The 12,770-nt window shown below is 37.6% G+C and overlaps 1 protein-coding gene across 1 annotated transcript; it reads left to right on the top strand.

The window, feature by feature from the left end:
* The first annotated feature begins 1,240 nt into the window (after positions 1–1,240).
* On the top strand, positions 1,241–2,630 carry LOC118264178 (uncharacterized). Its single transcript, XM_035576603.2, has one exon. The coding sequence runs from the start codon at positions 1,334–1,336 to the stop codon at positions 2,492–2,494; it is 1,161 nt and encodes a 386-aa protein (XP_035432496.2). The 5' UTR covers positions 1,241–1,333; the 3' UTR covers positions 2,495–2,630.
* The last annotated feature ends 10,140 nt before the right edge of the window (positions 2,631–12,770 follow it).

Here is a 12,770-nt window from a genome sequence, read left to right as displayed (position 1 = left end):
CCCAGTCCATCGTGAACACGAAACACATTAATCTTTTTTCGAAAAATGAGATGTCAAAGGTTTTTAGTATATTTTTCAGTGAACAATTATTTTTTTATCGGTTCTAACAATCTGCGGTGTGCGGTGTAAAACGCTGCGGGAAGGTGTGTGGGCGACAAGTTAGTTGATGTTGCCGTGAAAATGCCAATAGATGGCGTTACGCGTTACAAAGTCGAGTGTAAGCTTTTGTAACTGTACTTTTATTTTACTTTATAACTTAAAATCAAAAGATTTTTTTGGAGATAGTTATTAGATTCTTTCGTATTGTAGGTATATCACTATAGCCATCAAACTCGTTTCTTTTTCTTCTTCTCTAATAATATCTGCTGATTTATTTTGTTGCGGAATCCAAGACAGTCATTAATTTCCCTGAGACGCGCCGGATTTCGGTGTTCCGGTGTTTTCATGGTTGTATCTACTGGAGATTCTGAGTTACAGGGTTTGCAGCGGTTTGGGTGGTTGTGGGGTGCTTGTTATAGAAAAAAAGTCATCAAACTCGATGGTCGAACTCGAAGCACCAATAACGTGACGCCTTTCAATACGGTCTAAGGGGACTTAATAATTTTCTAAGTCCCATGTCAAGTGCGATCCTATTGACACATACCAAAACAGTATCCTGTAGGGAAAAAAATCAAGAGTTCTCGGCTTGCTCCTGCTTAGCAATAATTACAGCCACTCGACCAATAAAACAGTCACTAAGTCAGTTAATTAATTACTCGAAGATGCCAACTGATTTATCCAAAGTCAATAACCGAACACTGATTCGTTAATGTGATAATATGAACTGTGTCAATTCATTAATATGCTAATAATTAAGAGCTAAGCCGTGTCTTGGCATACGATTGACTTGATTTATGTTATATCATCCATGTACTATGTTACTTGTATATATATGATACAGGAGAAATCTTAGCGTGGGGCAAGGTTTTGTTACGAGTAGCTGTTGTCGTAGGGTACTGAAATCTGTGTATTTGTTGTAAAATATATAAAAAAAAACTTTAGAGTAATATATAACTGCACAAGGAAATGAAAACAGACTATAACCATAGACAAACAATATTGCTTTTATTTTTATAATACCTATCGTGAGACATACTTTTTTTTTGAGGAGGGAAGATCATCCATTGACTTTTCCCGCCTTGGGTGAGGCGGGAGGGAGTGTCAGACTCTCACTGACTAAATTATAAAAAATAGCAGTGCGATGCGCGCTCGAGAACGGTCGCGTTTTCGCTGCACTGTACGAATATTATATTCGCGTTTTGCGCGGCAATAGCCGCTGCCCGTCTTAGTCGCGATGAGTTCTAAACCACTCATCGCCAACGAAGTTTTGGCATTCATTATCCATGCCATCGATTACATGGACGAGGTCAGCATCGTGCAGATCTGCAGATCAGCCTACAAAGAGGAGGAGGTTTGCAGTGCTAAGCTGATGCTCTTCCAGTCGCTCGGGCAACTAGAGCAGATGCCATCCCGCCGAAGGGACGGTGGCGACAAGAGCCTGCAGGACATCATCTCCCTGCTGAAGAGGACTGATCCTGACGACGTGCCTGAATTCGTGGTGAGGGACTTACATAAGCTGCCTCCCGTCACGTTTGATCACGTCGATGTCACCAGGCTGCTGAAAGACATAACTTGTCTAAAGGCAAGCCTGGAAGATATGAAGTCCAAGATGGAAGCGTCACAGGCTACCATCAATGACCTGCGTGGTGAAGTGGCGTTGTTGCGCAATGCTACTTCTGTAAGTGGGTCAACGGACATCAAGAATGTTAATACTCGTCGCGGGGCGCAAAATGCGTCCGTCATCAGTTTCGAGTCGGCGAATTCGAGTGCGTCACCGGTCGCCGATGTCGCTGACGATGCACGCCGTCCCGCCGCCACCGCAACCGCTGTGTCAACACCTGCGGCTGAGGCTCGTGTAGGAACATCGACCCCAAAACGCGCCTACGCAGCAGTAGCAGCCACCAACAAGCCCGCTGTGACGCAAACAAAGCGGATCAAAGCGAAAAGGGGTCAACAAACCCGTGGCAAACCACAGCCACCGACTGGTCCGAAGAAGGACACGTGCGACAAGGATGGCTTCATAAAGGTAGAAAGGAGAAAAAAGAAGCCACCTTGTAGGAATCAGTGCGGTACCGCACAACCTGGACCCAACATCCTGCTGCGTCCTGCAGTACCAACGACGCAGCTGTACGTGTCCCGTCTACATCACACCACGACGGTGGAGCAGATCGTGGAGTATGTCCGGTCCAAGACCAACTGGACCTTGAGGGTGGAGAAGTTGGAGTCGCGCCACAACACGAACTTCAAGTCGTTCATGGTGCGAGTTCCAACTCATCACTTCGAGACCTTCCTCAAGGAAGAGTTTTGGCCGAAGGGTGTCGTCTATCGGAGATTCCGAGGAAGGCTACGCGACACCACGCAGCGTAACACGACGCCGACGCTTCGTGTGCATTAGTTTTTAAGTAATTTTTATATAAAATATGTATTAGTATATAATTCAATTGTTTGTAATATCTATGTATAGTATTTTTCTATGGGCCTTTGATGCCTGAAGCAAATAAATAAATAAAAAAAAAAAAAAAAAAAATAAATTCTCCTGTTTGAGCCGGAGCCCCGGTAACCTGTTACGTTGTCCGCAGCTCCGGAATCGTGAGACATACTACATTAACCAATAATCACGGTTTACTCACGTAAATCACAGAGGGACTCTTCAGTAGGCTGCACGACGTCGCCGCGTCTGCGCACACTGCTCATGATGAAGAGTCCATCAGTGATGTGAAACTAGTTGATCTTTTCTCCATTAATTTACGTGACTAAACCGAGATTTTTAGTTAATATTACTTTTTAGAAAATACCATAAATAATACTATAGATCATTGACGCATATAATTATTCCAACATATACTATTATAATATATTGTATTGTTATAAACAAAGAATACGAGAAGGTCGTGTATTTTTGGCGAGTTTGCGCAGAATACGTCAAGTGAATCTTAAGTGTTTAACCAGCTGATCTGGTTTTTAATGCCGTTTCTAAAGTATGTATGTTTAAGTTAGTTTACCAAACAGTTGTGTTATTTTATCTTGAATTTATTCTTTTGAATTTACCTAACTTAAAGAACAACTTGACGGTTTGGTACCGTCATACTAGCCAGCTATTGTTTTCGAAACAAAATTCTTACTAAGGAACAGTTTAAGTAATTATTATTAAATACCTATTTTTGAGTACGGCAGTAGCTAAGTTACCAAAGTGTCGTGGAGTTTACGTACAAGCCTAGAGTCGCACTTCTAACAAAATAGTCAATAAAATAGTCAAATATTACCACCATAGATCGTCTTGTCTATAGATATTGATCAACTTAATCAAGTATCCATACCAATTTAATAACATAGCGACATATAGCCAGTAATCCACTTAGTTAACCCGTGTTAGTCAATGTTACCAACTAGTTATACAATTTAGTAGTTAATAAAATAGTAGTTGATCCAATTATTTGGCGCCGACCGCCGCTTCGAAACAACATTAGGACGGTGTATAGAATATTAAAGACTGTTTCGATTTACATAGTTACTCTGTTTTGAGAAGATAAACTTGCGTAGGAACTTAACATCTTCAGTTTTATTAGTCTGGCTAGACGTAATTGTTATGTCGGCTTTCTTATAGCGTTGCTTGCAAAATGTTATTGCTCTATTTGGATAAATAAGATGGACCGTTTTAAGTGTGGGAGAGCCATGCTTCGCCACGAATGGGCCGGCTCGACCGGAGTGATACTACGGCCTTACAGAAAACCGACGTGAAACAACACACTCCCGTTGTATGAGTGAGGTTACCGGAGGCCCAATTATCTCTTCCCAATCCCCGATTCTCCAACAACCCTTAAATTCGTAACCCCCAAAAGGCCGGCAACGCACTTGTGAAGTCTCTGGTGTCTCAAGTCCCCATGGGCGGCGGCGATTGCTTACCATCAGGTGATCCATCTGCTCGGTTATTCCATAAAAAAACCAGATACAAAAACAATGTTTCCTATTATTTTGTAAGTAGATTAAATACTTCTGCGGTGCCCCAAAGGGTCTATAATTGGAAGATATTATTGTATTAAAGTTGTAGACCACCCTTTACACTATAGTAAGCATTAAAGTGATTTAATTTGGTTTGAATATTTTAGATTAATTACCGAGAAATTTTCGAACTATTGCAAAAACCCCAAGAATGCTTTGTCTGTCCTAAGAATCGAAACAAAGTGTTGCTGATCGGCAGTCCCATTTCTAGCTATATAAATATCAAATATTTAACAGAAAATGTTTTCTATGAACACAATTATTCTATCTACTTTTTCTAGAAAACACAACCGTAGTGTAATTAAAGAGCTTCTATGAATAGTAATTAGTAAATAATTTCTGAAGAAATTCAGTTCATTCCGCTTTCATCTTAAAGTGTAAGTTTTGGACGGTAATTATAAATACGGGTAGGTACTGATGTTACAAGGCGTTATGTAACATTTTACACGGCGAGCGTTCGTGCTGTCAGTACGGGAAAATAAGGCACCTGGAACAAGGAATAAGACATTTTTAAACGGTCTTTTTAGCTTGACTCGTTTTTTTGTTTGAGTCAAATTTTACGCCCTTCTTGACGACAGATCGATCAGTACCCTTAGAATGGTACCTTTAGTATTGGTTGGTTTCGATTACTTTAAAAGCAAACTCATACTAAGGGTACTGATATTGGTAATCTTGATGACCATACACATTAAAAACGTTTAATATAAAACATGTTTCCATGTATTATTTGCTTAGAATAGATTCAGTATTTATTATAGGTACCTATTATAAAAATCTTGAAATTAAAACCGATCTAATCATGCATTTTACTCAGCTGTCGAACTCGGGACCACTCGATTGAACCAAAAAAAATTACTGCAGAATATTAAAACCCGGTCCTTTTGATACCCAGCAGAAATACTTGGTACTTTGGTACGTGAAATACATACCGTTAATGTGATTAAAGGAAATCTTCAAAGAACTTCAGAAAGAAATCCTTTTTTATTGTATTTTTTTAATATCAAAATACGTAAAGAATATTTTTGTTTGCTGCTTTGCCCTTTATATCCTTTTCACCTAATCAAATTATTTGATTAATTATACAAAGTTTTTAAAATTCCGTTCAACTGTATTGGGGTTGATTTTCAAATGCCTTTGAATATGCAGTATTTAGATTTTTCTGTATTTTTCTTCTACGCTTTAGAAAACATTGAACTTGAACAAATTTAGCGAATCTTCATTCGCTGATATTCTAATTCTCAAAACTGCCGTTATCTTTTTGAAAAAATCTGATACATTGGGGTGGCTTACAATATGGACCCTGCAGAATTAGTGTTTTTACTTCTATTTTCCTAAAACCATACCCTTTCGTAGTCATCGTAGTCATTAGTAGCAATCGGAACAATTTTCAAGATTGTTAAAATGTAGTATAACATAGCTATCATTGGCAAAGGTTAGTAGCACTTTTCGAGGTCATGCGTATCAAAGCCGAGACCTTGTGGCACCATCCAATCAGTAACCAGACTTTACACTAAACAAATATCATTGATTTATTAGACAGACACCGAAAAAAATCGAAAGGACCAAAAAATCTAAATCTTAGTACAAAAGGACCAAGTTTACTTAGGGCTATTTGTACCCTTTCTTCGGCATTGTCAACTGTAGGAAATTGAATGACCCCTGACTATTGTGATAAACTCCTTTGTAACTAGTTTCAATGTATGGATTTATATGCATAGTTAAGTAGATCGGTACTACTGGAGGCTGGAGAAGTTCGGTTCGGGTCGCAAGCATGCCTTGCGGTTATTCCAAATGATTTCGGAAGTTATTGAACGATAGCTTTGGGTATGTATGTGGGTAGTATGTGTTATGTAGGTTATGGGCAGGTAACTTGGCGTTCCTTGGTGCTTATACATTTTAAGATCTTAAATGAACTTGGTAATTGTAAAGCTCATGTAAAGGACCATTAAATAACTACAATGACAACTGTTTTGATCTTCATTAGATAATGATCTTTTTATATTTTTGATTATTAGAAGTAAAATTATTGGCTTTAATAATATACCTATAGTCATCTTTCACAAAAAACATAGCTACATAGAAGCAAACTTTATCGGTTAAAACAGCTGTGTAAAGATCGATCGCACAATTTATTTCACAATCCTAGATATATTACAATAATGAAAAGCTACCTTCGATATGGAACCGCTGTCAAAGATAGTTATAAATTACCATAAACAGATTAGGGATACATGGGCTCAAATTAATTCCGTCTTGCCTGGTTTGTACACAGACGAGGACACCTGTTCCCCGTATTACCTAACAACTTACATAAGCTTTGGCTTTTAACTCAAAGGTGTAACTTTGTAAGCCACATCGGAGCAACAGGTACATGTACTTACATTATTCTATTAAACTTGATAGGTATGCTTTTAGTTATAAAATTAGATTCTATTTTTGGTTGAAGTCTTATGAAAGTAGGACTGAGTTTATGAGGTTTCTTTAAAATTCTGTGATTTTGCGATATTTTTAGATAATTCTTAATTTTCAAGGGGTGTCGGGTTCGTTCATCGGTTCAAGTGGAGTATGACTACCTGTTTTGATTTTAATTGGTTGACGTGTAAAAAAATACGTGTCTAATATTGATTCATTACCTAACTGACAGACCAAATAGATTTTTAATTTCCACACCCGTCCTCGAATATCTAAAGTTTTGTTTTTTGGTTACTGGAGAGCGTAGTTAATAGCATCTGTTATTTGAGAGTCAGTTAGTTAGTCATTCAAACTGTGTTGACTTTATCAATGGCAATTTGTTGTTGTGAACGAGATTACTAGCTGGTAATTAACTGACAATGTTTCAACAGAAAGCAACGATGATAGATTAACACTACATTTCAATGACTAGATTAGTTTAGTTATAAACACCAATCAATGTGGTGTCATTATGAAACCACACTGATATATATAATTTTATATGCAACAAAATTAGACTAGCGGTAGCGGTATGTTTGTTCCTAGTAAGTAAATAAAAATAAAAAATAGGTGTGCTGATCAAACAAAAACAGCAAAGAAGCAAAGGTAAAAATATGTCGAATCAACACACATGGCGAATCAAACGGATTGAAACAAAAAAATGCTAACAAAATTGGAAATCCTAAACAAAAGCCCTTAGATCCGCATTAAGTTAGCTCTTACTTTGAAGTCTAGCTTTTAAAACAAAGCCTTTAATAACGTACTTATTCAGGCAAAAATAAGGTCGAGTGAAACGATCTCCGACAATTTAGCTCATAAACATATTATTTTACATGGAGGCGGCGAAACGGCTGAAAGCCTTCAAAATGTAATAGGTGCGCAGTGCTTTTATATAACCCATTTTTCCTTTGTGCACGGGCGGTGGTCCTTTAACTTGTAAATTAAGTAATAAGTGGTCTTTAGTGCCTAAGTAAGGAACATCGTATCGGGTCGTTGCGGCTCGTCTTGATGGCGCCTAACGATGCGTGTTTTTTCCGGGATTTCGGAATATAAGCTTAAAAGAAGGTCGGAATGGGTATTGACTTTGAAAAAGAAATGTTGTTTAGTCATGTTTCGTAGTTGTAATGACTTAGTCTTTGCTGTCTTTGAATGTTTCGAGTCATTTTTACTGAAGTGACAAACAGTGCCATTGTTGAGACGAGTTAAAATTGAGTTATTAGGATAAATAAACACCTTTTACTTCTATCAGATTTCACCAGTAGGTACCTATGAGATACCTTTTTTAAGGGGAACATCATCAAATGACTTCTGGGAGTGTCAGACTCTTACTGACTAAAAACCACCCTGTTCCTACTCCTGCTTTCCGAGTCAGAGCCCATGTAAATCCGCTAGGACGTAGTCCGTAGCTCCGGAGCCTATGAGATACCTAAGGCTTCTTTATTTAGGCCTCCAATATATATTATCATCTAGGTTTCCAATCTAATAGGTACATTCGGATACCTACGTCGATTAAAGGCTAAGTTGAGGTCTATGTACATAATACACATCCACTTATCGCGAGTTATGTTACTGGATAATCTTACCGGTACCCGTCGTTAAATCTACAACGGTTGTTGTTTCGGCCTAGGCACAGACTTAGACATATTGCTTTTAGGCTTCGGTAAACAGACAAACATGTTATTACAGCGTAGGTGGCCGTATTTCCAATAAATAATGTCATATTTTGTCCCGACATTTTTTTGTGAGAACCGTTAATATTCGGTGTGAAATGTCTCGTTAAATATTTGCCTGCGGGATTTTTGTTTATTTATATTTTTGTGATTTTAATTATGTTGGGTCAATAAGATGATTAATATAGACATTCTTCCAATTTTTTTTATCGTCATCTGTAATTTAGGCCATTTGAGTAGGTTCAAGGATGTAGGTATCCATAGGAAAGTGCGATAACAGGTGTTGCACGATAGGGTCTCCGGGTTGGTCTACCAAGAGGACCCGGTGCCTCCTTTAGGTGCAGATGGTGGCCACCGGGGAGGTTTTAGTGAGGTAAAATCCCACACTCCCTAGCTTTTTCCCCGAAAAGCCTTTTGAAGGCTGCCCCCGACAGCAAAAAAATAAATAGGAACGCTATTTGGGAATTATTAGAGAATCCTGGAACGTGTTATGTGTAAACGCTAGAACAATTTTCAACTACATAATATATAGTTCTCCTTAAACAGTCAGTCACCTTCAGCAATTTATACATAGGTTTCCTTTTTCAAAGAAACTCAATTATCAAGGTTTCCAAAGAAACTGGAAGCCGAACGTCCGTAAAAAACTTGTCAGTACGATAACACTGGGCTACCTAATACTTTAAATCTCCAAATTGGCTTCCGAGTCACTTTGAAAATGAAAACATCCTATTTTTAAACAAAGATCACAAGTTCCTCTTGAAGTTTGCATAAGCGTAATTATTCACGACTCACTTCGGGAGGAGGTCGAAAATATTTGGCCATTTTCGAGGTTAAATAAAAGTGTCACCTAATATAATCAGAAAGCTTATAAAGATATTAGCGAGCCACCGAAAGCAATTTTCATCGTAATTACCTGCGGTAGCAATTGGGAGTATTTATTTTAATTCGCTGTGAAAAACCTCTGAAAAAAATGGCCGCTTTAAAATTGCCCCTTGAACATTGTGATTACTTTATTAAGTTTATGATTAATTTAAGTAATTGTTATTGTTATAGAGTGGAGCCATTATAATTTTGTAAACGAGTTTCGTGTTCATGTAATTTAGTGGTTTGAAGATACACATCTTCATTAATTTAATTTATTTTAAATAGGTGTCTGGCTTTAATGCCACCTTGTTATTCGAGTACAAGTCAATGAATGCATTATGGGTACTTGTCTGTAGGTTGTTCTCTGGAGTGATATAATAGAATATAACTTTGTATCACTTTTTGATGATGCCTTAAGAAGGACAAGCCTAGCGTTTGCGAGCTTTTCCACCAGAGATGTGCTATGTAGCTCTGCTACGAAGATTTACTTAATAGCTACGTTGTGAAATTATATACGTCAGACGTGCTATGACGATGCGCAGCTCGAGTATGCGATATATCGATAAAAGCGAAGCCATCCATAGCATGCGTCTTTTCATATAAAAATCATAGCTGAGCTGAGTCCATTACCCCTAGTGCTAAGCTATGTTGTATATCAATTAATATGATTGGTGGAATCCTTATATCGAAACTTTGAAAACTACGCCATTACAATGTACGAACGTACATCTAGCATATAATGATGCCGTGTTGCATTCACACATAATTGTTGTTTATTATTAATTATCATAGTTGTTGCACAATTTGCACGTGGCAATGTCAAGTACAAACAAACAAGTTATTGAAGGAAATTACAACAGTCGCTTCTCTTAAGAAACTTTTTCTCTCAAACACATTAGAGCTAAAACACCAGAATAAGTAGAAAAGAACTAATTCTATTTCAATGTAAGAGTACTTAGTTTCCATTTAATATTCACGACGTGAATTCAGACAAAAGCCGTTGTGTGGGCGGCGTGGGAACTTCTACCATTTTTGTTGTAAGACTAATCAAATTTATCACTTCATCTGTAATTTATCGTTTATCGATTCTTTGAATAACGTTTTTTTTTGTAAAAAAATTTTGCCCCACACTAGATATACTCCTGTGTCGTGGGTGCGTTACAAACATACAAGTTCACATGACACCCAGACCCGAAACAACAATTTGTGGATCACATAAAGAGTTGCTCCGTGCGGGAATCGAACCCGCTACACGTTGCACGGCAGCCAGTTACCCAGCCGCCGCGCCAACCGTGCAGTCAGGACTGGACTTATGGAGTTTCTGGTAGAAAGAGGTTAGAAGAATTCCTGTGACTGTCTACGCCAAGTTACTTCAATTAAGAAGTCCATTTTAGAAGCAAGTACAAAGAAGATATGCCATTATGTGATTGTGTACTGCAACAAAACAAATAGGCCCTGTCCTGCCCAATGATATTATAAGTAAAAAGGTATAGATAGGTTATAACCGCTCAGAAAGTAGTACATTAAAATGTGGACAATAGGAATGATGACGGGGTGTGAAATTAAAAAAAAAAACAGTTCAGTCCGTCAGTAAAATATTAGACACGTGTTTTTTTATTTTGTCATATAAGACAACAATACTTAGATAAAACGAATCAATGTTTAGGAGTGGCAGCAAGGGAAGTAAACGTAGAATATTGTTTTGTATGTCATTTAATATTTTTCCTTACAACGTTATGTGAGCCAGAAATAACTCGGAAGCGGTTTTAATTGATACGGACGCGAAGGGATGCTGGCTTTATAACAAACTTTTGGCATAATGTTACACCCGCGCGAATGTTCGTCTACTTTCTGACAAATCCCGTGTTGTATCTCAGACCATGTTGTATGATTTTAAAGGCAAATATTGTTAACAGATCGTATAGATTTAGGTAATGTAATAAAATATTTAGATGTTTCTCGACTATTATAGTATAAAGATCGGGTAAGTCCAAGTCGGACTTCTGTTGTAGAACGGCCCTGAAATATTTACTTTTATTTATTTATACATTTTATTGAACACCACAATAGTAATGAACAATATGTGTACAATGTGCGGTCTTATTGCAGAATGCAATTTCTTACAGACAAACTTTTGATGGAGTCAGTAATCAGTAGTCGGGAAAAATTTGGTCATACATACCTATTATTAATGTTCTGTTTTTAGTAGCTATTTGTCTATCAGCTAGGTGACAGACCGACAGATAAATAGACCGACAGACAGATGTCCGATTGTATTTAAGTAAAAAAGTCTAAAAATAACGGGTAAATATTTTGTGTTGTCAATCCCATCTTCACTCTAAAACATTATAGTTCCAGACTAGCGTTAAAATTTTACTAAACAGAAAAAGCATTTTGAAGCAGCACTCCATTAGTTTCCTAGATAAAAAATTCTAGAGATTTTCTTCTGTCAAAAGTTAAACGCAAGTTTAAACTTAAGTCATTCATCTCTGTGACATTTTAAGAGCTTAGTCGGTTATTTAAAATTCTGTGTCAACAAAAAATTGTTACTTACAAGTGAACGAGTTAAAAACTATGGCAAAATACAAATTTTGTATGAGTTTGATTCTCAAATGGTGGCGCGGTGATCTCTATATTTGAAAAAAGTATCTTTACACCTTTTATATCCGAAGTTAAAGAACAGAAAAGTCAAACGGTACTTTCCAACTTTTTAAGTAAACAAGAGTTGAACTTGATCAACACAAATCGTCATTTTCCAATTTCCCTGATACCGTTTACTGTAGGCCTTACCACCGTTTCAATGAGCTATTTATTCAGCTCAGACTCAGGTAACCTTACAATTGAAAATATAAAATTCTAATAAAGACGTCTTTATTACATTTTTATTCTTTTGATTCATAAATAAGCTAGGTATTACGAAGTGAGGTAGTTACGTAACTCGGTGAGCACTTCATTATCTTGGAGCACGGAAAGTTCGAAGGAAAAATTCATTTTGCTCCGAGGGTTAACGTGACAGAGGAACTGATCATCTTCACCTGTCTCCCAGCGGATAGTGCCAGGCAACCATCTACTAACACCGCTTCTTGGCAAATAGCCGAGTTAATTAAGCTGCTAGCCTAAATCCATACATCACTTAGTAGGCAAGTTTAATTTCTAACATGTTCTTTGTTCAAGAATCAAGCTTGTAAACTTGGTTCAGCGATAAGGCTTTGTTTATAATTGGTGAGCTTTATGCCGTATCAGATGGAGCGCCCAACTGCTTCATTTATGAATTTTAGAGGGTCACAACAATTTCTTGACAAAGGCGGGGGCGTCCCCCCCTGCTCACGCGCCACCAATCGGTGGCTCGAGACAACAGTCATTAATACCTTCGAGCAATTTGGCCTCATTTATTCAACACCAAGTAAAATTCTGTCGTGTACGCTAAGATTTACGATGAAGTCATTACGTTTTATGGGCCATAATTGATAGAGATAACATCTCAGGGCTACTGAAATTGCAAAGTGCTGTTTCAAGCACGTTGAACTCAAAGACGCGCATTAGTGTAAAGAAAAATAGCCTGTATTACCATAAACGACTGGCGTCGTGGTTATTAATTACAAAATTTTATAGGCAGGCGACACGCGAAAGTTCTTTTATGTTTAACACAAATATTTCTTTTTGGGGCGTTAATATCGATCTCGGTGA

Source organism: Spodoptera frugiperda, chromosome 20 (genome assembly GCF_023101765.2).
Source record: "Spodoptera frugiperda isolate SF20-4 chromosome 20, AGI-APGP_CSIRO_Sfru_2.0, whole genome shotgun sequence".
NCBI classification, from domain to species: Eukaryota; Metazoa; Arthropoda; class Insecta; order Lepidoptera; family Noctuidae; genus Spodoptera; species Spodoptera frugiperda.
The sequence above is the reverse complement of the archived record's forward strand: the minus strand, read 5'-3'. Positions and strand labels throughout refer to the sequence as shown.